This window comes from Lepidochelys olivacea (assembly GCF_965140295.1).
Source record: "Lepidochelys olivacea isolate rLepOli2 genome assembly, chromosome: 2".
In the NCBI taxonomy this organism is placed as follows: domain Eukaryota; kingdom Metazoa; phylum Chordata; order Testudines; family Cheloniidae; genus Lepidochelys; species Lepidochelys olivacea.
In genome coordinates this window covers 243,182,192-243,209,194 of record NC_140412.1, presented here as the reverse complement: position 1 = coordinate 243,209,194, position 27,003 = coordinate 243,182,192, and the positions used below count along the sequence as shown (strand labels likewise).

The 27,003-nt window shown below is 40.9% G+C and overlaps 1 protein-coding gene across 13 annotated transcripts in view; it reads left to right on the top strand.

Moving 5' to 3' along the window:
* Positions 1–27,003, top strand: part of PARD3 (par-3 family cell polarity regulator) — a 658,792-nt gene that overhangs the window by 53,990 nt on the left and 577,799 nt on the right. For all 13 annotated transcript variants that reach the window (XM_084618459.1, XM_084618465.1, XM_084618467.1 and 10 more), the window contains exon 2: positions 20,294–20,395. In XM_084618459.1, coding sequence (XP_084474585.1) covers positions 20,294–20,395 — 102 coding nt within the window. The remainder of the gene's footprint in view (positions 1–20,293; positions 20,396–27,003) is intronic.

Sequence of the window (27,003 nt, the reverse complement as noted above, 5' to 3'; positions counted from 1 at the left end):
ACCTGGATGTAAATCTACCCCCCACTAATGTGCCATTTACTAAGTATCCATGTGAACCCTGTTAATGTGCGCTAGAAATTCCCGAGTGTGCTTTGATCTACCCTGCTTTGTAACAGGCGTAGATTGAAGTGCACTAGGGAATTTATAGTGCATGGTGGCTGGGTCCACATGGACACTTATGCATGTCAGGTTATCGTGCGGTAGATTCACACCCTGGCTTGCTGTGAACTAAAGGCTTGTCTACACAGTGAAGTAATATGCTCTATGGGGTGTGATTTCTAAAGTGCACTAATGTGTTGCACGTGAACTGGTTTGTGTAGACTATGCTGGTGTGAACAAAAGCTTTCCCAGTACTCTTTAATATAGTACTGTTTCAAATAGCACTATGTTAAAATGCATAAACAGGGTCTACATTGATTAATTAATGTGCAACATGTTAGTGCACTTTAGAAATCACATCCTTGTAGAGTGCATTACCCTACCATGTAGACTAGCCCTAAGTGTGTGTAATAAGTCCTTATATGATAGATTTTGGTCTACCTGCCAGCATTCATAGATTCATAGATACTAAGGTCAGAAGGGACCATTTTGATCATCTAGTCCGACCTCCTGCACAACGCAGGCCACAGAATCTCACCTACCCACTCCTGCGAAAAACCTCTCACCTATGTCTGAGCTATTGAAGTCCTCAAATTGCGATTTAAAGACATTAGTCAGCAGAAGTCAATTTAACATTTTCCTAATTTTGTCCCTTGTTAATTAACTATGTACAGTTGTAAGCAAATATTAATGCTTCCTTATTTGCTGGTGTGTTGACTACAAATGTTTGTATCTTGGTTCAGTTATGTAATCTTAAATAAACAATGCTGCAGGAGTATCTTATAAAAAGCATTTAAATACTTGTGCACTCTGTAGTGCTGCTACTGTCTTCAGGAAATACTTTTTTTGCTTGAGCAAGTAAGTAAACTCTGTTTCCGGTCAGAAACTTAACACAGTGTATAGATGAAACTTTATTCTCACTTGCTGGCTCAACCACCTTAAATAACATAAGTTCTTCTTCAAGAATGGTCCGTATCTATACGCACACCATCCATCTGAGTCTGGAATGTCTTGCATGCAGTGTCTGTTGGCTTGCACATGCGCCCTTGCTCGCCTGTGCTCCCAACTGAGGGCATAAAGGGCGATATGGGCTGATGTCTTCCCATTTCTTCTTACTCCTGCACGGTCTGAATTGGAATCTTCGGTGTCCTTCGCTCCTTTTTATTATGTCATTAGTGTATAGTTAGGTTTTTTTAGTAGTCAGGATTTTTCTCCCGCCTGGGGATTTCCCCCCTGAGAAGCCTGGGATTATGCCCAGGGTCTTGGGGTTCAGAAGTTGTTTCCTGCCCTTGCTTCTTTTCTGAGTGTGACAAATACCATTGCAGCATTTCCCACTCTTCCCCCTCTCCCCCAGCTCCTGAGGGTTGGAAACTGAGACTCAGAGAACACCTTATGGCAAAGGCAAAGGCGCCCCATTCAGATCCCAACATCAGCCTCAAGAAGCGGGCAGTGCTCCTCTGAGCAGAAGCTTGAGAACGGAGGCTGGCTGTTAAGCCTATGAGAAGGCTTCACAGGAGATTAAGGGACACTCTCATAGACATAAGAACATCTATGTCAAAGACAGTCCCATAAAAGAAGGGATCCATCCCCGACGCTGTCAAAGTTGGGAGAGCCAGCCGGCAAGGTGCTAAGCCCTTAAGCCTGACTAAATCCTTTTCGGGGGCATATGGAACCAATGGTTTTGATACCAGCTCTCATGGTGAAGACATGGGATAGACAGCTGCTGGTACTTCCATCTGCTTTGGGAGCCGAGGTGGTACCAATAGCGACTTGGCCCAGAGAGCCGACAGCAACTGTCATCAGAGAGACTTTGGCTCCACCAGTGGACTCTTCTCATACTCCAGGACAGTTGGAGACCTACGTCTCCCTGGAAGACACTTTTGCTCTCTCCATCCGCATTCACCGCACCTATTAGGTCTGTCTGTATTCCTGGACATTGTTACTTCAGGGAAGGAGACGCCATCGGTCCCATCGATGATCAGGGATCCAGCTTTCTCTGCTGATGAGTCTGTGGCTCCACAGGCGTTTCTCTGGCATAGAGGAGTGGAGGCCCCAAACAGAACCCCTGGAAGATCAGAGTTCTGACCTCCAACCAGACACGACTGGCCAGGAGACAAGTGGTACCCTGCATCATGGAGTCCCACTCTACTATTGGAACCAACTTATCGGCAATGTTGGGCATTCTGAGAGCCCTAATCCAGACACCCAGGATCAGGACGCAAGTCCCATATGCACAACTGGCCCCGGGTATTCGGAGGAGGATGGTGAGCCAGATCTGACAGTTCTGGACCCATCTTGTCATTGTGACTGGTAAACAATACTAAGAGTAATGCACAGGATAGTGACAGAGCTACAAATCCAGCTGGAGGAAATTCAGGTGCCTCAGCATGTCTTGCTTACTAGACATTCTGCAGACCTCCAGTCCCAGTAGAAAGAAAAGGAGGACTTGTGGCACCTTAGAGACCAACAAATTTATTTGAGCATAAGCTTTCGTGAGCTGCAGCTCACGAAAGCTTATGCTCAAATAAATTTGTTGGTCTCTAAGGTGCCACAAGTCCTCCTTTTCTTTTTGCGGACACAGACTAACACGGCTGCTACTCTGAGTGCCAGTAGAATGGGCCCCAATCAGGGAGGCTATTGTGGACCCCTGCTTCTTGTTCTCCCACCCTTAAGAGGGCCATGAAGCACTACTTTGTCCCATCCAAGGGGGGAGTTATTGTTCTCTCATCCTCTGCCAAAGTCCATGGTGACTCAGGCAGCTAAGCAACAGCACCCATAGACTACTTGCTCTGCTAAGGGACACATGACACTCGACCTTCTGGGAAGAAAGGTCTTCTCTTCCACCTTCCTCTAGTTCAGGATTTCTAATTATCAGGCCCTTTTGTCTGAGTGTGGTATCAGTTATGCTAGATTTCTAGAGTTTAAGGACAAGCTCCTAGAGAAGAATGGAGCACACTTCCAGGCCTTAGTGGATGAGGGCAAATTGCTGGCCAAGCTGCAGTGCATGCAACTTGTGTGGTTGCAGTCCTCAGGTTTCCCTAGAGAGGTGCAGAGTACCATCCAAGATCTGCCGTGGGTTACCATCTAGCTATTCCATGAGAAAATGGATGATACTTTCCATTCCCTCAAAGACTCAAGAACCAGTGCTTTGCTCCCAGGGCATTTATACCTCTGCCCCCAAGAGGAAGTTTTATAGGAATATTGAGCAAGACCACCTCCTCAGCCCTTTTATCATCAATGTCTTCAGGAGTCACCACAAAAGATACAGGGGGTTTATAGACACAGAAACCCAGCCCCTGCAACATCCACGCTACTTCTTTTGATGGTCCTGTCAGGACCTGTGTCCCTTTATTGATGCCTAGTTAGATGTTTGAAGGCTGCCTTATTCAATTTGTCCAAAAACTGGAGGGCCCTAATTACAGACAAATGGGTGTTAGATAATGGACATGGATAACCTCTAACTGAGTTTCTGCAAACTTCTTCCCACAAGCCCCCTTGCCACTTTTCTCTCACAAGGAGATTTTATGACAGGATGAGAACTTTTTGCTCTTCACGGACGCCATAGAAAATGTTTCACCTCAACACCACAGGAGTTTATTCTATTCTCTTTGCTTCTTGATCCCCAAGAAGAATGGAGGCCAATTCTTGATGTCAACTAAACAAGTTTACCCGAAAACTAAAATTCCGCATGATATCCATGGCACCAATAATTCATTTGTTAGAGGAGGGCACGTGGTTCACAGTTCTCCTCGTGCAAGATGCATGTTTTGATACAGATGGGCAGGCAGCCCACAGGAAGTTCCTCAGATTCTTCTTCAGTCAAGACTGTTACCAGTTCAGATCACTCCCCTTTGGTCTGATCATAGCACCCAGGATGTTGACAAAAGTGTCCCCCTCTCTCCCTCCATGGTGGCTGCTTGGATAAGAAGAGAAGGATTTACAGTCTTCATACCTTGATGACTGGCTTCTCATAAGCAACTGCAAGGAGATCCACAGGGTAACCTGTGATCTGCTCAGACTTTACTTTCCTAGGTGTCTTTGTCAATCACGAAAAGTCCACATTGACCCTCATGAGGTGCATAGACTTCATAGGGGCGATGTTAGACTCGACTATTGCAAGAGCATATCTGCCTCTCAGGAGGTTTCAGAACATGAGAACTCTCGTATATAGGGTCACTATCAGACACAGGATATCACTAGAACTTGCCTTTCCCTACTTGGCCACATGGCCTCATGCACACACCATTCACCAGGCTACATCTATGATGCCTACAAGCCTGGCTTGTCTTGGTGCACTCACCATAAATGACAAAGTCACAGTTCCAACCAAGGTATTAGGCTCTTTTTTCTGGTGGACAAAACTAGAGAAGGTTCAGGTAGGGATCCTTTCCCCCACACCTAAGGCAGCCTTTTTTACTGTTGGCTTCCTCTTGGGTTGGGGTGCACACATGGGTGACCATATGGCACACGGCATTTGGACCCCCTGGAGTCAACTTACTAGACCTTGGAGCAGTCTGTCAAGCCTGCAGTGCCTTTCTCCCACTCATCCAGTCCAGACCTGTTCAGATAATGCTGGACAGTATGACAACAGTATTTTATATGAACAACAAGGGGAAATGAGGCAGTGGAACTGGTGCATCAAACATCATGTAACCTTATCAACAGCTTTCTTACCAGGGTGAAAAATTCCCGCGCGGATTGCCTCCGCAGACACTTTTCTGTGAATCACGAATGGGAGACTCATGATTCCATTCTCAACAATGTCTTTGCTCAATGGGGAATACTGGCATGGAACTTTTCACTTCAGGTCAGGCCGTGAGTTTGTCACGGAAGTCACTGCGTGATCTCCATGACTTTCTGCAGTGGCTGGTGCGCTTGGCCTGGGGGCCGCCAGAGCAGCTCAGGCAGCCCCTGTGCCTACTGCACTGGCCGCTACTGGGGCAGTCTCAGGCCACCGCCCCTCCCCTGCAGCAGCAGGAGTTTGTGGGAATCAGGGCTAGGGGTTGGGACGTGGGATGCGGGGAGGGCACTGTGTGGTGCTTACCTTGGGGGGGCTCCGCAGAAGCGGTGAGATCCCTCTGTTCCTAGGCGGAGGCGCGGCACAGCCAGTGGTCTCTGCAGGCTTTCCTTGCCCACAGGTGCCGCCCCCACAGCTCCCATTGGCCGCGATTCCCGGCCAATGGGAGCTGCGGAGCTGGCGCTTGGGGCGGAGTCAGCACACATAGCTGCCTGGCCATGCCTCTGCCTAGGAGCAGAGGGAGGGGGATGTTGCCACTTCTGGGGAGGCGCAGAGCCAGGTAGGAGCCTGCCAGCCCTGCCAACCCCCCTAGCACCATGGTCCAGGGCCATGTGCTGCCGCCCGCCCCTGTCACCCCCCAGCACCCATTTCCCCCCCCCCCTCCAAGGTTTAGTCATGGGTATAGAGTACAAGTCATGGACAGGTCATGGGCTATCAGGTTTTTTTTTTTTTTTACTGCCTCTGACCTGTCCATGACTTTTACTAAAAATACCCGAGACTAAAACGTAGCTTTACTCATAGGTGAACAGCAAAGTTCCTTGTTACTGCTCCAGAGCAGCCCTAGTCAAAGACTCCTTGGGAGATGCCCTGCTGATGTTGTGGAAGGGTTACCTGGGGTATGTTTTCCTTCCAATTTCTTTGATACCACAGGTTTTGTGGAAGATATGCTGAGACAGAGTTCTAGTCATCCTCATCATGCCGAACTGGTCAAGACAGTTGTGGATCACAGTTCTGTTGAAGCTATTGGTGCGACACCCATGAACATCCACAGGCCTTCTAATACAACACCGGGGCAAGATCAGACACCACAATCTGGGGTCTGCAACTCAGTCTGATATTTGGGTGGGCATCAGAGATAGAATGCTCATGTTCATAGAGTGTGCAATCTGTCCTTAACCAAAGTGGAAAATGTTCGACAAGAAGCTGTTACGCAGCTAAATAGAAGTGTTTCTCTGTGTGGGCTCATCAATGCAAGTTGTCTTTGGATTCCACTGGAATCCCTGATATCTTAGAGAAGCTCCTCACGCTTAAGTCCTTCGGGTCTTGCATTCAGTTCCCTGTGGGTGCATTTAGAAGCAGTCAGCGTTTTCCATCCTCCAGTGAATAACAGTATGATTTTCATGCACGCTATCACAAATAGATTTTGAAGGGGATTCTCAGATCCTGTCCATCAGTGATGGTGATCATACCTCAGTAATCCCTTAATTTTGTTCTATTATCTCTCACAAAGATGCCCTTTGAGCCATTAACCACATGCTCTATGACACATCTGTCCATGACGGAGGCCTTTCTGATAGCTAAACATTGGTCAGAAGAGTCAGTGAACTGGGAGTGGGCCCACCAGATACTACCGTCTATAAAGAAAATGTCTTGCTACACCCCCACCCCAGATTCAGACCCAAGGTAGTTTCCAAGTTTCATACAAGTCAGATCATCTACTTATCTGTATTCCCTCCCCCCTCTTCCAAATCACATGCATGAGAAATGGAGAGAAGAGTGCATTCTCTGGACATCCACAGGGCATTGGCCTTTTATCTTCAAAGGACGTTAGAAAGATACCCAAACTATTTGTTCCTGTAGTAGATCAATCAAGAGGCCAACCTATATTGGTGCAGAGTCTTTCGAAATGGATTTTAGATTGTATTACCCTTTGTTACTAGCTAGCTGGTCTCCGCGCCCCATCACTTCTGTGTTCATTCCACCAGGGGCAAGCTACTTTAGCTGCATCTCTGGGAGATGTACTCTTACTAAAGATATGTAGGGCAGCTACTTGGAGGTATTTGCATACATTTACAAGACATTATGCCCTTATACAGTCAGCAACAGTTGAACAGTGTGGACAGCACACTTTTTGACTAATGCTTATTAATCTCCCACATGTGAAATACACATATAGACCATCACTTGAAGAAGAAGTGGAGGTTACATACCTCTATGTGGAGGCTTTGAGATGTGTGGTCTCTGTCTGTATTTCACTGCCTGCCCTCTGTCCCCTCTGCTGCTGATTCATTACAGGGAAACTAGAGAGGCATTTGTTCATACTGCCCTCTGTGCCCTCGGTTGGGAGCACAAGGAGTGCTACAGCGCATGTGTGGGCCAGCGGACGGTGCCTGCAAGAAATTCTAGACTCAGATGCATGGTGTGCGTACGTATCCCATGTGTGGAATACAGATAGGGACAACACATCTCAAAGAACTTCTAGTTACAGGTAGGTAACCTCTGTTTTCCCTCATGAATCAGATACTGTATGCACTTTCCTTCCATGTGGTTCAGGCATGTGTCTTTACATAAGTAAGTTTCATGCTCCAGATGTTGAATTTGAAGATTCCAATACAGCAATAATAACAATGGAATAATTATAATGGGTAATGATATTTCATTATTTAGTAGTTTCTTAGTTTATAGTAGTTGCTGGAAGTGAAACACTGTATCTTCTGTAGTATCTACAGTAATATTTGCCATCTTTAATGTTCATAGTCTGTATCTGTCTTTCAAGAAGGTAATCACTGTTTTGTGTCAAATCCTATCGAATTAAATGACCTAATCCTATCCAGCCAAGGGGAACAGATCGATACTCATTCTGCTGCATGTTTCTGTGTTATCTGATACCATTGACCACCAAATGCAAATCCTGCCTCTGAGAAATCTCAGGGGTGAATAGAAACATTCTGAAGTGGCTCAGCTATTTCCTATCATGCTGAACTGGAGAGTCACTTCTAGGGCCCTCACTTTGAGTCTTCCAAATTCATTGTTCTCCCATGTGTTGTTCAACATTTAGATGATGTAATTGGAAGAGCTGGTGAGACAATATGGGCTGAATTTCCAGCAGTACACAGATGATACCCAGCTTCACATTTCCTTTATACCAAATATAAAGAGCACTATCTTCCTGGATGAAGAGCTAGTGAAATCTTGAACCCAGGCAAGACCATGATGATGGTAAGAAAGAGGAAAGTACTTTGAAGAACTTGCCTCCTCTTACCTTCCGGCCCTGCCGATCTCCCAAGTTAAGGGCATCTGCATTAGATTGTTTCTATGCACAAATGGGGTATGTTTTTGCCACAATAGCACTGAGGAATCCAAGAGCACTAAGACAGAAGACTTAGAACAATCGTCTAATTAATTTTATTCATGGCCACTTTATAACCATTTATTCTGGTTAACATTATCCTTTACCTTAAATAGGTCGTCTTTCTCCTTGATATTTTTATAGAGAGCAATCATATCCCCTTTGTCTTGTGTTATGCTAGGCCAATGGAGCCCAAGTTTTTATTCTCCACTTAGAAAACAGGCTCTCTGTTCCCCAACCATCCTATTAGCTATTCTCTGCACCTGTTCCAATTTGAGTTCTTCTCTCTTGAGCATGGGTGACCAGAATTATACTTAGTATTGCGGATACCTTGTATAAAGCCATGAATACTTGAGAGATTGCCTCTCTCTCCATGCGCATGACTTTCCATGGTAGATAGTTTTCACTGGAATAATGAAACTGCTGATAAGAATGGGGAAGCTTGTAAATGCAAGAGACAAAAGAGCTGAATCTAGACGTGGAACTCACTCCCACAAGAGAAGAGGATGGCTACAGATCTCATCACTTTCAATGCCAAACATATTTTTTTCCAACTTAGTTTCCTTCTATAAATTCTGCGCATGCACACCTATAAGTATATATTTGTTACTACGATAACTTCAGATACTATTGGTAATGGGACATGTGTCATGGATGGGATGGAATCTATTTTTCTGTGCAATTATTTGTTATGTTTATTACAGAAGTACAGAGAAATCTTTTCAGGTGACTTTCCTTTCAAGTACTTTTGTGGGGGGAGGAAGGAAGGAAATCATTCCTACCTTATTCAGGGTTTTAGTCCAGTTGGAGTTGTTAAGAAGGTTTGGCATGAGCAGTGAGCCAGCAGGAACTGACCACAGTGGAATTAATCCTTAGTAAAAACTGCCATCTTGTTTCTGTCTGGGAAGAATTGGGAAAATAAGGGGCTGTGTGTGTGTGTGTGTGTGTTTGTCTAGTTTTTTAGAGCAGAAATTACTGCACTAAATTTTTTTCTCAAGTGTTTGAAAAAAAACTGTCACTTTCCTAAACAAAACATAACACAACCTTCCAAGATTTAAATTAAGATAATTTTAGTATTCATGGTAAGTACAATGTGTCAACCTTTTCCCCCAGCAAAGCTTCCTGCTTTACCCTTCATTACCAAATTTGTGGCCATGAAAAACGCATTACGGACTGTGAAATTTGATCTCTTTCCCCACTCCACCCATGAAATCTGGTCTTGTGTACTTTTATCCTGTACTATATAGATTTAACGGGAAAAACCAATGTTTCTCAAATTGGGGGCCCTGACCCAAAAGGGAGTTTCGGGGGTGGGGAGGGTGTTACAGTATTGCAACTCTTACTTCTGCACTGCCTTCACAGCTGGGTTGCCGGAGAGTGGTGGCTCTTGGTAGCAGTACCGCAATCCCTCTACAATAACCTTGTGACCCCCCCCCACAACATCTTTTTTGGCACAGGACCCGTACAGTTACAACACAGTGAAATTTTAGCCCTGGAGGGGGGGAGGGAAGGAATCTATCTAAGTTACGCAACTTCAGCTATGTGAATAACATAGTCTAGATGCAATAATTGATCCCTGCTGGATCGATTGCTGCCCGCCAATCCGGCTGGTAGTGTAGACGTGCCCTTAGATTTTAACTAGCTGAAATAATGAAAGTTACAATTTTTAAAATCCTATTTGGCTTGGTGGCTTTCTCAGAGATGGTAATAGCATGTTCTGGGATGTTTGTATAGGTGGAAGGAGACCAGAAACGTTGTAACGTTTCAGGCTTTCTTAGATTCCTAGTTCGCTATGTGGCAGTAGCACTTCCTAGTGGTTTTAGATCGTTCTGCATAAAAAAAATCACATTGTTCCTCGTGGCTGAGATTTGTATGCTGTGAAAATAGTTGTTAATACTACTACTTAGTTTTTTCTATGTTTTGTCCTTAGAACTCAAAGTGCTTTGGGGTGCACCCCTGCCCTGAGCCCCCTGCTGCACCCTGCACCAATTCTGCGCCGCGCCACACCCTGCACCCCTCTGGTACCCCAACCCCCTGCCCTGACCCTCCTCTTGCACCACAATCCCCTGCCCTGAGCCCCCCCTCTTACACCCCACGCCCCCTCCCGCACTCCACACTCCCTCCCACACCCCAACCCCCTGCTTCAGCCCTATATTCATGGCCCTGCATGCAATTTCCCCATCCAGATGTGGCCCTCAGGCCGAAAAGTTTGCCCAGCCCTGCCTTATCCACTCAACTGTACACCCCATAAAAAGGAATGGATGCAAATCCAAAGCTCCAAGTCAGACTGAGAGAACTCTGTACAATTTTGCATGAGGGATGGTCTGTACTTTTAGTTAATGCTGTTGGGTGGGAAATAAGAATGTATTCCGGTGTTGATCCCAAGTGAACAAGAGAAGAAGTTTAAGAAATCATTAATTGTGTGGACTCTGTCTTCTAAACAAGAGCGAGTAGGTTTATATTTTTATATATATATATATATATATATATATATATATATAAAATATTATATATTTGATAGTCTGTAAAAGTTAGACATCATGCCTTAATGCCCTTTACCAGCCAAAGTAAACTTAGCATTTTAAATTAGGACTCCTTGCTATTAAAATGAGATCCAGGAATAGCCAGTTAATTGACCATGACAGTCCATTCAATTCAGTGGATTATGTTAGGTTTTTAGGCACAGATCTAGTTCTGAAATGGGCTAATGATCAATTTATGTTGTTCAACATGAGAAAATGAATAAGCACTAATTTTGTAATGAGCATTGAAACTGTCAGTGTAAAGTGAGAAATTAAAAAGAAATTTATTGTTACTATTGAAAGTGGATATGGAGGGAAAATTACCTTTGCTTTCTGTTCCATAAATACCCTCTTCCCCTTCTGTGTTGGTTTTTAGAAATGTGACATAGCCCAGATATCCGAATTTCAACTTTGATGGCCTTTCATTATATGAAGTCATCACATATGAAAAGGGGTCAGATTCTTTGTCGAGAAAGAAAAGAAAATGCTCCACTGAGCGGAGCTTAGTATTAGTAATTTCTGCTATTCACTGGTGGTAGTGGGAAAAGTTTTATGTACTTTATTCACTGGTGTGTTTAAAAAAAAAAAAAAAAAAGTACACCTATCAGTGTAAAAATAAAAGTTGCTGATCTGGCAAGGTGCCAGAGTTTCTTTAGGAGTTTCTTCTAAAGCCATGGAACTCAACTTTTTTCATCCACAATCTGCAAAAATGCCCAGAAATTTATCCCACAATCCACCATATCCCGAAATCCAAAGGAAAATTTTTCTACCATTTTGTGGGTTGCAGATTGTAAGAGATGAAGGGGGTGAGATTTGGCTGATGCCATTGGAGTGAAAGGGTCTCTCCCACCTCTTCGCTTTCCCCTGTGTTTGTGCAGTGCTCAGCTCCAACGGTTGAGAGGATTTGCTCCATAGGTCCTTGAAGCTCCCCACTTCCCTTGTTTTGGAGCCAAATGCTGAATGAGACCGGAGAGAGATGGAGTAAGGAGCAGTTCTAGGATTGGGAGGTCAGAGGGAGGGGTAGAATCAGTAGTAGGAAAAGGGGAAGTCAGCGAGCTGGACTTTCCTGCCCTGGAGCAGGACACTCACAGGGTCCTGGTGGCTCAGGGATTTTAGAGAGGTCACAGCTGCCAGCTCATGTATCAGGTCTCCTCACACCACCATGTGAGAATGGCTATTCTATGATGTGCGGGAGCACCTTGAACTCCCATTAAAGTTCCCTATCTTGTAGATTTAGGTCTTCAGAGAGCAGTTGAGCGTGCTTATATTGAAATAGCTATTTCTGCATGCTTACACAGGATACCGTACAATTTCTTTGCCTTTAAAACTTCCTGCAGCTGAAATATTTGTTGCACAGTGGGTCTTATTTGGAATTCCAGAAGAGATATGAAGTGAATTAAATGTGATTTGAACGATAATATTTGTGCTTGCTAGGTTATTGGGCTGTGGAACATATTTAGAATCCATCTTATATTAAAAGCTGTTTGCTGCTTTTCTTTGGCACCTGAAAGTTTTTTCTGAAAGTTCCCTGCCGTAGAACAGAGGTAGACATGGAAATGAATAAATGTATTGGCAAATTTTCAGATGTAATCCGTTTTGTAAATTAACCATTTTCATTTCAGCCTGTTATCGTTCTCCAACGTTTGTGGTTTGTTTTGTGCTATGTTGTTGAACAGAGAGTTCTGGTACACACCCCAGGCTGATTATTATGTGTTTTTAATGTATGTACGCTTTTGCCATAAAAGCTTTATCTATTGTGAAAATATTCAGGAAGAGTGCAGATAACAGCACCGTATGTAATGTACTCTTACGTTCCAGACAATTTTAAACACATACAAGAAAAATGTGCTTGCATTTACTATTCGAAGTATTGTAAAGGTAAAGCAATCATTAATAGAATTGGAAATTGGAAACCTCTAAAACATGCTAACTCTTTTTGAAGTTGTATATAAGAAACCCCCCAATAATTTCAGACAAGAATTACTTGATGTAAGGACATTTAATATTAAAAATGTCACACTTCTATAAGGGTGGTCTTGACAACACACACAAACTCTAATGGCTTTATTTGAATAAATGACATCTAATTTTGGGTGCCTCCAATTTTAGAAATTTTCAATCTGCTTTTTAGAAATTTTGAGGAGCTGCCATTGATTTCAGTTTGATAAATAGATGCTTCTTGCCTTGGAAAACCAGTCACCCACATTAAAGGTTACATTTGAAAGTTTGTTCCCAGTTGGTGTTGATCTGAAAGCATGGAGTCAATGTACCTACATCTTAAAAGGATCTAGTTTAGTTTGTTTCCAGATAAATAAGCTAACAATTGTAGTGGCTGCTGATAGGGCTGCTGCCAGCTCTGAGATGGAGGAGTCAGTAGGCATGGGTTCCTTGGAATCTCTCTTAGCAGTGAGTGAGCAGTAATGCAAATGGTGCTCTCTGCTGGCCACTTCAGACGTTTTAACAACCAGGCATCATTTTGTTTTAGTTACACGAATATACTATGGCATATACCTCTGGATGTATTGGAAGGAACAGTATGTTGATGTCATGACCAGATACTGCAGCAATGAGCATCATATGAAAAACTAATAAGTAGATTAATAAAGGGAAGACTGAGATGAGATTGTTTTTTAAAACTTGTGCGTGTTGTGAATGTCACAAAATAAAATGCTCTAAACAGGGAGGTCTTCACTCCTCACCAGATCAACCCCCCCCCCCCCCCCGCACCAGTGTAGATCAGGGCTTAGGAAACTTATTTCTGTTGTCCCAACACAGGTATCAATTTGTGAACTGAGAAGCTGCAATTGGCTTCCTCTTGAATAGGTTGAATTAAAATATGACAGAAAACAAACAGTTTTACAGTAACTTTCCTTCATGATTTAGAATCTCTTTTGTACTCTTTTGGAAAGGATAGACTTATGAAAACAGAGTACATAAAATGTTTAGATCTAAAGGAGTAGGAAATCACCTTCTATGCCATTAACAGACATAATTTCCATTGCTTTTCCCTATATATTCTATCCTCTGCATATGGTTCTTCTTTCCATTATCTGGGAGAGTACAATCATAAAATAGTAAAAGGTTACTTACAGTGATGACTTTCTCAGTTTATCCTGAGTATGTCTTATTTTTCTACGTAATCGCTGTGGAATAAACAAAATGTAAACCACTTACTAGGTTTGTTGGACAATCTGTTCTTGGGTTCACTTTCTAGGTGAATGTTCACTTAACAGAATATGTATCTTCTTTAATTACAGAAAACTCTGAGGTGGAAAGTGAAGTGTTTACAAATGTCAAATTTAAGTAATTTTCAGAGCACAGCCAGGTAGAATATGTAAGTGGGTGGTGTACCCAGGAAATAGGAGGACTGACTTGCTTAGACTTGAGAAGTGTGATGAAATTCACTGCAATAATACATTCATGTAATCATTGCAAGTTTAGCATTACCTATGCCCTTGAATTGAATGAAGTGAACTGGCCAGTTCTGCACATTGTTCGAACTATGCTAAAACCATACACATAGCTTTTACAAAATAATTGTGCCTTACTGATTTATCCTTCCCAAAAGAACTAAATTGTTCTAGAGCAGTGTAATTTAACCTCTTGATAGCTATTGTGCTGAAAACTTAAAAAGTTCGTTGAACTCTGAGGTTAGCATCAACAAGTAAGTGAATATAATTGCCAAAATTCTAAAAATCCTAGTTCTGAGTAGCTAAGTAGGAATTTTAAAAGCTTAATTCTACTTCAAAAAGTGAAATTCAAACTGTCACCAAAATGTTATTGTCCTGAGTAGCCATCTGTGTAAAATTGTAATGGACTCTAAGTAGATATTGCTATAAAAATATTTTCCTGAGAATTTCTTAAACAATTTTCTCAATACCATTTTAAAATATATTTAGTTCTTGGCATTTGTCCATTTTAAAAAGTGGCATTTCGACTTAAGATTCCATGTATTTGCATCTTCGCTGTTTTTCAATTTTTTTTAAAAGGGAGTATTTGGTCTTCGTCTTGCAGCAGGACAGCTTTGAATCATAATCTTTTATGGATGTATTTTTTTATACACAGCAAAAATAGTGACACAGCCTGATAGACACACATCAGATGTGTGTCTAAGTTCAGAATAGGGCACCCTGAGAATTTTTATTGCAGAATTTAGAGTTTAGTCTAGTGCAGGGTTTCTCAAACTTCATTGCACTGCGACCCCCGTCTGACAAACAAAATTACTACACGACCCCGGGAAGGGGGACCAAAGCCCAAGCCGCACCATCCTGGCCGGGGGGGGGGAAAGCCCAAGCCCAAGCACTGCTCCCCTGAGGGGCACCAAAGCTTGAGGGCTTCAGCCCTGGGCAGTGGGGCTCAGACTTTGGCTTTAGCCCCAAACCCCAGCAAGTCTAATGCCAGCCCCGGTGGCCCCATTAAAATGGGATCATGACCCACAGTTTGAGAACCACTTGTCTGGTGTCTTTTGAAGGTAGTAAATACTATGGATGGGCTCAAGCCACATAATGTATAGCCTAGTTTTGAATATTTTCAAAGCTGAGGTTTTTGGACAAGTTGTTTGTTTGTTCTGCTGTATAGTATAGTTAGAAACCATTGCCAAAGTTTGGACTCAGTTCTGGGTCTGGATTTCAGTTACTCACAAAGTTCAGTGGTGGTAGAATCTTGTGTTTTCATTTGGCCGTATCTATTTCTAGAAACTAAAGTCTTTTCCATTGCTCAAAAGGCATGTAGATAAACACTGTAAAATGTGGAGTAATCACAGGGAGCAAAGGGGACTCGAGAAATGACACTCTCAACATGGTATAGAGGAAACTTAAATGAAAAGGTTTATTATTGTTTCATATTTACTTAGCAGGTCTTGTCTGTGTAGGCTCTTGCCAAACTCGTTTTAGGTATTTCTTGTCTAGTCTTGCAGACCTACTATTTTGTGTTAGTGGCTTGTCAAACCGGAAGAGCCACAACAGATGCAGCTCAGGTTTTGTAGAGTAAACTGTAAAATATATGTGGTGCATGAAATTAAGTTTTTTCTTTGACATTTCTCACAGAAGAGAAAAGCACCTTTTAAAAAACGAAATACTTGCTAATTGGTGGAAGAATGCAGCTTGTATCTAAACTATGTTTTTACTGTAGATTGGGCATATGATGTAGCATAAGGGCAGCAATTGTGTTTCTGAAGTTGTCCTTCCATTATTGATCCTGTAATTTTGTGTGTTTGCTACGTTGCCCTTTTATTAACATTGAATGGAGTGGAACTTTGGCGTGCACACTGTCTGAAAACAGGATAAAGATCCAGAAATACCAGAGTTCGGCTTAATGTTGACTGTCCTTGTGGATTTAGCCACCCTTGTATCTGTACCCTATCTATAATAGCCCCATTTTACAGACAGGAAACAGAGGCTAGGGAGGTTAAGCTATTTAGCCTAGAACAGTTAGGGTTCAGATGATGGGGTTGAAGAGGCAGGTTGGTTCTTGTTCCCTGTAAACTAGTTCTTTCTCATTTCCAGATGGTGATAAAGTTGGGCTTATATCTCAAATCCTAGTTAAGTCTTTGAGCTGGGGTAATGAGTCACTGTAATAAGTGACTTGTTTTGAAGTGTAAACCTTATTGTAGTCTGTCAATTCTGTCAAGTCTTAAAAACCCAGCTGTATGTATTTGATCATTTGACAGTGTTTGTTTCAGATACCAGAGGTAGAGGTGCTTTACATAATGGGGTGTGAGATGAAAAACTAAGTCTTCCCTACTATTCACTGGTTTGAAAGTTGAGTTTACAATGGCATGTTTTCTTTGGACTATGTTCTAGAGCTTTCCATGAGGACCATTGGGACAATGTGTATAAACTGATAGCTTTGCCTTATCTTTTTATAAACAGTGAAACATTAAATGCTCAAATTAAACAAAAGCATACATGATTACCCTCTTTGGTATAATCACTTCCGGGTGTATATGCCCCAGAAGGTCCAATAGCAACTTGGAATGTTTTTTCGTAAAGTAATTTCAGAGAAGAATTTAAAACAAACTTGAGCTCTCCTGTTTACTGTAGAATTTTCGATATATAGACGAATTACATAGGAATGAAGTGTTTTCGTCTTCTTTCACAAACAAAAGGCAAAGTAGGTCACATAGAAACTCTCACTCACACTCAGACTCACACACAAATCTTGTCTAAAATCTGTCCATTAAGTTTTATATGTGTACACAGTTTTAGCTAAATCTTGGTGCACTTGGCTGATATTAAAAGCTTTCCTGATTTGGGTCTACTCAGTAGCTAAAATGTAGGTTGTATATGGAAACAGCCCCATAACTTGGTATTGCCTTGCCAAAGGGGGGGTTGAGCTAGGGAGGAGAGAACGCTGCCTTTTGTAATGTTTCTCTAAACAGAAAGTGTTAAGTTCATTTTTGCAAGTGTAAAAATTGTGTTTCTGGTACGTTTATGATGTTATCTGAAACTGCTGATATTTTCTAATTAAACAGCTATAAAAATGATGCCAGTATTGTCTTAAGCCCTGTACCTCACCGTAGCCATGTAGTATCTTGAGCTAGTACTTGTAGAAAACTTTTTGTATAAATGATGATGTCACTAGGGCAATTACAATAAGGGGAAACTGTGTGTTAAGTAAATTAGGGCTTGTTTAAACTGGCACTTTACAGCGCTGCAACTTTCTCGCTCAGGGGGTGTGAAAAAACAGCCCCTGAGTGCCGCAAGTTTTAGTGCTGTAAAGTGCCAGTGTAGACAGTGCACCAGCACTGGGAGCTACGCCCCTTGTGGAGTGGGTTTGTTTTTTTTTGTGTTTTTTTGAGTGCATGGGGAGCTTGGCGGGCGGCAGGGAAGAACCCTGCGGGCCACTTGTTTGAGACTCCTTGCATAAATGAGAAGAGTAAAAATCTCTAGGCAACTTAATCCCTCCCAAATCATTAAAGCATATAAACTCAGAACTGGTTTTCCATTGATTTCCAGTGATACTAAAGCCAATGTGTGTATGAGAAGATGCCTGAAATGAACAGGGCAGTTTCACAGGGGTGTCATTTGACTAAACCAGTCACTTAAAACAAAAATCGACAGGAAAAAGAAACATTACTTTTCCCTCTGACTTTCATTACGTATGATTGCTCTGCTTTCCATGCAGTTTCTCCCAAGGTTTAACAATAGCAATGAATTTATGGGAATTGAGGGCTATGACCTCCCTTTCCATCCTAAGTCCTAAGATCCTTAAAAAGAAAAGGAGGACTTGTGGCACCTTAGAGACTAACCAATTTATTTGAGCATAAGCTTTTGTGAGCTACAGCTCACTTCATCGGATTCTTAGGCATTCACATGAGAGATGCTGCATGGAAGGCAAAACTAACATAGTTAGAGAGCCAAGGAAGTATAGATCTTTTAAATGTAGGTTATATCTGTTCAAAGTACCCCTTTCCCTATGGCAGTGGCAGCAGCGGTATGAAACCAAGGCCTATGCATGTTGTGTTTGTCCTGCTGTAAACAGGGTTGCCATGGGGTGTAAAATGCTACTAGGCATGAGGGCAGCCTAGATTGTGTTACTAATAAAGTTCTTTATAGGCTTTTGGGGTGGCAAAGGAAGGGACAGGAGGTGTAGACAAAGAAAGGGAAAGTGGGGTAGGGCAATGGAGACCTAGAGGACAAAGAAGGATGGAAATCAATACGTAGCAGCAAAGGAAAAGAGAAGTGGAGGTGTAACCAGGAGGGTGGGGGCTGTTTTCCAGTAAAAGCATTTGCTTCGTAGCATTTTTTTCTACTATGTAAGAAAAAACTCCCCTCAAATATTTTGGCACCACACCATGTTAAAACAGGGGATATACTGGTGGGGATGGCATTCCTGTCTCCCCAACTCCAGTCCTTCACCTACAAAAATGAGAAGAAAGCCCTTCTTCCAAGAGCTCTGCCTCCCACACATCAGTGATTTTTGCTTTGTACCTTTCTCCCTGTTGGTAGCATGTAGCTTTGAGTTTGAAAAACTGGTAACTTGAACTCCCGTAGTTTACGTTGCCTACAAGATATTAAAAGTTAAAGTGAGAGTTAATGGTAATTCATAATTTTAATTATTCAGAAATCCAAATGGGAAATTGAGATAATGTGACTGAGGATAAGTCCTTTTGAAACGCCAGATGCTCCAGCAATTAACTTGAAAATCAGCCTCTGTTTAAAAAATTCCACAGTATCCCTGATCTCAGTCAGTCAGAAACTGTGTAATACATGCTCTTGATGTCAGATCCATGCACAACAGATTTGTGACCCACTGCCTAGGAATGTTATCGCTGTTTGTTCCTTTGTTCAGCACCAACAGTGCCCTTGGCGTGGCCAAGATACAACCAAGAGACAGCCCCAACCTCGAAGACCTTATAATCTGATTAAGCCAGATGCAGAGCAGACGTTATGACTGGGAAACCCAGAGCTATTAAAACTTTTTGAGAGGTTTTGGTGAAAACATATGCTTTGTTTCCTTCATTTAAGTGGTGGGTGAACCAGAGGAATTTCGAGATGTGTTCATAAAATATTTAGTCCATTCCTATTATAAGGCATGCAGGCCACGATTTTCAAGCTTTCGGTGGCCCATCTTCAGACCCCTTTTAAGTGTTTCATGTTTAAAAGATGGGTGGTCAGTACTTTCTGAAAATCAGGCCTCTTTAAGGTGCAATAGATTGGGCCCCCCAAAATTGTGGCACCCAAACTCATTACTCAGTTTTGAAAACTCTGGCCACCATATGAAATTTATTGAATTTGTCCTAATGTTAGACATTGAACAACACCTCAGAGTGTTGTCATTGTGGCATGGGTGGGCTAGCTAAGATGCAAAGAAGAGATACATATTATGTCATGTCCAGCCTTCTGTGGCCATAATAGGACTTTTCACTATAAAAATGATCTCTCTTGGAAATAACAAATGTAGTAACCCAGGCTCAATACAGTAGATATCTGTAGGGAAATGGGCATGTACCTCTATTGATGCAGTACCATTCTACTGATTGTGCTTGTATGGTACAAGGGTGGGGGAAGTTGTAGAATCCTATATCCCCATTTGTTGGTAAATTATGGTATCCTTCCTTCCAAATACAGAATGTATACAATATCTGAGACATACATGTCTTGTATTGCAATAATATGTGAAAGAGCATTGTTGGAGATTGATGTGATGTTTCTGAAATGTTTTTTGATTAACCTTGTACTGGTGTATAGAGAGAGTTTCTGTTTATAGGGACCTGTTGTCCGAAGTGCTTTGACTATTTCAGTCTGAGGAGACATTTTTGAAAATTTTCTGTCACCTAAAAAAACCACCCTAAGACAGGGAAGTACTATCATGCCCCTTCCCACACTGGTGGTGTAAGGTGCTCAGATACTACAGTAATTGAGACCATAGAAATACTGATGCTATCAGAAAGAAGAATCTTTCACTTTACATAATTCACTTGTGTTAGAGGGTGAAAGGTTTTATGTACAGGACTTGAATCTGAATGGAAACTTCACCATTAACTTCAGTAAGTATAGGACTGGGCAAATTGACTGTTAGGGAAATATCTTTTTACCAATATATACTTGAAATATCTGATGGATCTTTTTTCTTTGCATACAGGATCCAAACTATTGGATACAAGTACATCGTCTGGAGCATGGGGATGGAGGAATCCTAGACCTTGATGACACTCTTTGTGACGTAGCTGACGACAAAGATAGAGTGAGTACAGACTATTATTAAACATGCTCAGGGTTCATTGCCCATGAACACACCGTGTTTCATATTTCTAGCGTGAACACTGAAGATGAGGTAGGAGAAAGAAGAGAAAGGATGGAGAAGGTGAGAGTCAAACAACGTGAAAGTAATTTTCCTGAGTTTTCTAATATTGGCGCTTTCACAAACATGCTAAGTACATAAGTGAAATTGAGCTGGAAATGTAATATAAAATATTTGATTTAAATTAAGATGCTTTCATTATGCAATTTAAATAAAATTGGAATATGAAAGTGAGGATGAGAAGAGAGAGGAAATCCCTAAAAAACATATACAAGATTTTCCAGAATGTGTCTTAAATTTAGTATCTTAACTCCATGTTTAGGCACCTAAGTAAGTAGCCTAATTTTGGGCACTGAGCACCCCTGATTTCATTTTCAGAAGTCATTGATTTTATTGGGAGCTGCTGGGTACTCAGCGCTTGTGAAAATATTAGTCTGCTTATGTACATTCAGACTTTTGGGACCTATTTTTGAGAATTTCAGGCATATAACGCATATTTGTTTTGTTTGTAGTCAGCTAGGCTATGTTTCACTTTAATACTGTCTTAAGTAATATAGTCAGATTGGATAAAATAGGCAACACTGACATTAATAAGCTGGGGAAGTTTTATGTAATGTACTAAATATTGGCATTTCACTGCCAAGCTGTGCTTCTAGCAATTCTTACTGAAAATGTAATTCCACTGCACTGGAGCAACTGAGGACTGTGATTGAGCCTTCAGTCTAGAGGTATGATTCTCAGGGCCCTGCTCCTTTCACCACATGACACAGAATTGCCTTTGTGAGTAGCAACAGGCAATCTGAAAACCTTCTTGAAAATTACTCAAATGTAGAAATAGATACTGTCCTTAATATTTTGCTTGAGACTGAGTTTAATTGACTGGGTTATTTTAACAGCTGTACTAAGAGTTTAAAAATCGGGGAATCATGAGGTATGGACTCCTCAGTGTCTGAAATGCTAAGGTTACTCAAGTTCTATAAAGTAACAACATACAGTGTCTAGTTTTTAGAAATCTCCTCTATAAAAATAGTGCCCAGCTAAGAGATCATGACAAGTGGAGACCACGTAACATTACCATTTCATCCTAAAGCACTTCCTACTACCGCTTTGCTTAAAGGCCTTAGGTAGGACGACTATTATCGTCAACACTGGTTTTCTGTTAAACTTACTTGAGTCATGTACTCTTTACTCCTCTCCTTCCTAAGGGAGGAACCTAATATCTGGTTACTTAGTGATTTCATTTTTTGACTCTAATTTGGCTTGCAGGCTTCCAGTGTGGGACTCTTCTTACTGAAACTGTACGTAGGTGTTTTTATGTGCATGACTAATGGGGGAAAAAACTCTCGCTGCCATTGAAATAAGCAGTGCCATTATTACAACAGTATTCTCTTTCTGCTTAAGTGGATAAGATCCCTTTTAGATAATTGACTTACACCATTTCTGTAGGTTTGCCTAGTTTGTTTCCTCTGATTTAATAAAGCTGTCATTTCTATCCTCACTTTCTACTCACTGCATATATCACTTAAATTTTATTTTTTAAACAGCCTTGAGATGTTGATGTGAAGGATGAAACATAAACGTATGTTGTATGTAGGTTGTACTGTACTAGTTTATCCTTGAATTAATCATTCCAGCTTGACCTTCCCTTTTGATTATTTTCAAGAACTGCAGTCATTAGTCACTAGGTTTTGATTACGTATCTTCTGATATTTTTACACCCCCTTTGAACACCAATGACTTTTCTAATTCTGTTTCAGTTTTGGGTTGTTAACTTCTTTCACATATAGCAAATATTTTAATTGTTTTATGTTTGTCAAACCTGATACAGAGCTCAGTATTGCAAGGAGCTGAGCATTATTGGCTCTCTAGCCAGGCAAGCACGTAAGTACATATTTAACTTTAGACGCCATGTGCTTAAGACTTTTTAAACAACCCATGCTTAAAGTTAAGCATGCACTTAAATTACCATTGAAGCCTGAGATTACTCATGTGCTTAAAGCTAAGTGCTGAAGTATTTTATTGAACTGGGGCCAGAATACTGAGCACCTTGCAGAATTGAGATCATAACATCTGTATGTTCTTTTTCAAGGAGGAGATATTCAAATGCACAAAGGACAGCGGAGTTGGTCAGTCATCCTCAGTGGCATTAATGCTACACATAGAAGTAATCTTTAAAATGGCAGCGTTGCATTTTTCTTAATTGTCCCCTGCTCCTGTAGTATCTAATTGTTACTCTAAAATTGCATATATTCAGTTTATTAAGGGTCTAATTTTAACTAAGCAGCCATACATATAAAACATTATACAGGTTTTTGTAAAGTCTATTATCTTGCAAAACTCTGCTACAGAGTATTTAACAATTCTAGTACAGAATATAAAACAATTAAGGACTGTACAGTCTTTTGGAACCTTAATTGTAAATACATTAAATGTTATGCAGGGGGCAGCTACTTTAGTAAAATAACATAAACTCCAGGAGTAATGGGGAGAATATTTGCTTCAGTTCCAGTGTCTACATGGAAAAATTGTTGTATGCTATAAATGCACATAAAGATCCTTATAGACAACAGCTGCTAAAAGTGGAATAAAAAAAGACATGTCCTTGTGACGGTTCCTTACCCATTAAATGTGGCTTGTTAGGACAGACTTATTTTATCTTTTTCACTATCCCTCTTATCCCCTGGTTTCTTTTATACCTTAATAAAATGGAAAAGATTGGTGGTAGTGGACTCTCTCTGGAGTGATTTGAAATGTTAAAAACGACCCTGAATATATGGGGGGGAAAATATACTTTAGAATGTTAATTGTGTACTTAGGTTATTTTCTCTTTGAAACCACAACTTCTATGTTAGTGTTTTTAACATAAAAATAGAAACTGTAGGATTCAGTCTAATTTAGACAACAAATCAATTTGACATTCACATTAAACTGCATTACCATGATGATGAGAAAGTTAGCAATGTTGGAGACTTTTTATGGAGCTATATTTCTCAAGAGGGTACATTTTTTTTTTTTTACAATTCTAAATTATTGAATTCATTTGCAGTTACTTTAGATTATCACAAAATGCTGATAAGATATAAACTCTTGTTAGCCTATTCCTAATGTCATTTATGAAAAGTTGATTTATATTTTTAAATCTTTTATTGATGTGTAATAGAAAACTAGTCTGTAACTTCTGCTCCTTGATGCAAGCAGATTAAATGATCATGCTTTGGATGGTTTTTATTTATTTATTTATTTTTTCTTTCTTAAAACAACTTCAGTTTTGAACAGTTATGAGGGTACAGCCTCCTGAGAAAGGGGCATTAGGATATTTACCTGTTCAAGTAATCTGACTGGATGAATCCTAAATACTACTTAGTAAAACTAGTCATCGTATAACTATCATAGAATCATAGAATATCAGGGTTGGAAGGAACCCCAGAAGGTCATCTAGTCCAACCTCCAGCTCGAAGCAGGACCAATTCCCAGTTAAATCATCCCAGCCAGGGCTTTGTCAAACCTGACCTTAAAAACCTCTAAGGAAGGAGATTCTACCACCTCCCTAGGTAACGCATTCCAGTGTTTCACCACCCTCTTAGTGAAAAAGTTTTTCCTAATATCCAATCTAAACCTCCCCCACTGCAACTTGACACCATTACTCCTCGTTCTGTCATCTGCTACCATTGAGAACAGTCTAGAGCCATCCTCTTTGGAACCCCCTTTCAGGTAGTTGAAAGCAGCTATCAAATCCCCCCTCATTCTTCTCTTCTGCAGGCTAAAAATCCCAGCTCCCTCAGCCTCTCCTCATAAGTCATGTGTTCCAGACCCCTAATCATTTTTGTTGCCCTTCGCTGGACTCTCTCCAATTTATCCATATCCTTCTTGAAGTGTGGGGCCCAAAACTGGACACAGTACTCCAGATGAGGCCTCACCAATGTCGAATAGAGGGGAACGATCACGTCCCTCGATCTGCTCGCTATGCCCCTACTTATACATCCCAAAATGCCATTGGCCTTCTTGGCAACAAGGGCACACTGCTGACTCATATCCAGCTTCTCGTCCACTGTCACCCCTAGGTCCTTTTCCGCAGAACTGCTGCCTAGCCATTCGGTCCCTAGTCTGTAGCTGTGCATTGGGTTCTTCCGTCCTAAGTGCAGGACCCTGCACTTATCCTACATGAGATTAAAATTTAATACGGTATTGCATTAGATAAAAAAACATTAATAGATGCACAAAAACCTGCTTCTTTCTGTGTAATAAGACACTCATTCGAAAGTTGCGAAGACATTCGGTTTCGTTAGTGGAAAAACATTGTATAATGGAAACATTGCTATTGAAAAATGTATTTTTTTTATATATCCATATGTAAACATTTTTCAATTGGAACAGTTTTTGGTTAGTGTTCAGAAAAATTGTTTGTCTGGAAGAAACAACAGAAATCTACTTATGACTGGAGGTATCCTATCCAAACCCAAAAGAGAGGCATATTTGGTATTATGAAATGTGATCAATTCAGATGATATTTTTCTGTGTACTAGGAAACTGTTTGAAATAGTTAATGTTTTTCAATATAAAGTGCATTGTTGGTTGTGTCTGTGAGGAATTAATCTTGACTGCAGTTAAATTTTCAGTATCTCAAAAGTTTTTTTTTCTTTCCCCCTTTGTTTTAAATAACCTTCAAAATAGTTTGAGTCCTTAGAGACACCAGTCTGGAAGGTAGGGCACTCAGACTTCCACACTATCAGTCACCAACTGAGTTAAGCAGCTTTTCTGTCTAGGCAGCCCTAATAAGGAGAACTGTGCAGAACTTTAGGCTTGGTATGTGATTGTACAAAATCAACACAACTTGATTGGCTGTATTTGCATTATTAACAGCACAAAGTGGGAATTCTCCAGATAGATTAATTTGAGTCCACAAAACAGTTTCTAAATTTATTTCCTTTGTGTAAAATTACAGTGCTATCATCTGTATAATTAATAATTTATTTAAATTGTATAGGTTTAGGGACTGATTGCTGTAGGGGGTCGTTATTCGAATGTAGAGTTTTTTCACCTGTAAATTATCATAACAAATTCTGTTCAGGTTAATAGGTTTCCAAAGAGCCATCAGATAATATTGTGCAAAATTCTCTGTGATCTCACTTGAATTCCTAATGGATATGCGTGCATATGAAAAAAACAGTCTACCCTTCCGTCCATCTTTTGATTATGGTCTTTTCAAGTCAGATTGAGGCACATGGAAGGTGGTGCTACTGTCCAGCTTTACTTGTGTGAGTGAAAAGGACTTATTCAGGATCTTGACTGGCACCATTTATGAAAACTAAATCACTATAAGAAAAACAAAGTACAAAAAATACTTTTACTCTTCTGTTTCAAAAAGCATGTATATATGTATGTAAACATAAAAAACAGTCTGTTAGGTAAGTTCTAAGTGAAACGATTACTTCTTGGCATGGATTTAGGACAGAGGCACATTTTTTGTGTAGAAAAAATTAAAAATAACTTGTAATTCGAGGCACACAATAATTTTAGTGCTGCTACCAAATGAATTGCTTAGAGACTTGGGGTTTCTGGCTGGTGTAACTCCAGCATATCATTTGCATGACAGGGTTTGACTTCAAGGGAAGGGTAAATGCAGTAATTAGGCTCACAATTTCATTATGGTGGATAGTGTGACAATAAGAAATAGTGACTCTATCTCTGGAGTTGACCTGCTGTGGGATATGAGGTGTATGGCCGTTGTTCAGATGGTCTGCTTACCCGATGGTAGATTGGATTTTAAGTAGCTTTGGGTTGTTTAAGATTTATGCTGAATTAAAGCATCAGCCTTTCATGGTTCTTGTACTGCTTTCTCCCGAAGTATAGTGTACTACTACTCAATTCACTGCTGTTTTCCTGTCTTTGGGTTACGCTCAAAGAAGAAAACATTGTGACAGTAACTTTGCTGAAATTATTCCACAATCTAAGAACATGCTTTCTTTGCCTGGCCTACCATTTCCTCATATACCATCAGCTCTTTCCTTCTGCCTAAATCTTCATCTTTTATTTATGCACAATGATGTGCAGAGATGCAAAGTGAGTCAATATAATGCAGCCAAGTGGCACTATCTAGACTAATTTCCATATTTGCATGTCATTGTAGCTGTATGTTTCTTAGCAGATTTTTTGTATTATCTGTGGTTCAGCTGTTGCGAAACAGATCAGAACGTTATCTTTTTATTGGTGATTATGGACACCAGATAGGGCACTATTTTTTGATTAGCGATTAGGAAGCCAGAGAAATTTGTTGTGTATTGTGTGTGAAAAGTAGTTGGTGAAAATGAGAGATTCATTAGGTAGATCGTTGTTGAAATGGAGTCCATGAAACATTCAAAACCAGAGCTGTGTTAAGTGATCAAATTATTGCTGAAATTTCCAGTGAGCTAACAAATTGCATTTTACACAAATCCCATTTTAAAGCCATATAAAGGCTCTTTATCCTTTTAATTAATTTCTGGCCATGTCTTGCCTAACAGGAGAAAATGTAAGGCTTAAACAGTTGCCTCCATGTGACGTTAGGTCAAAAT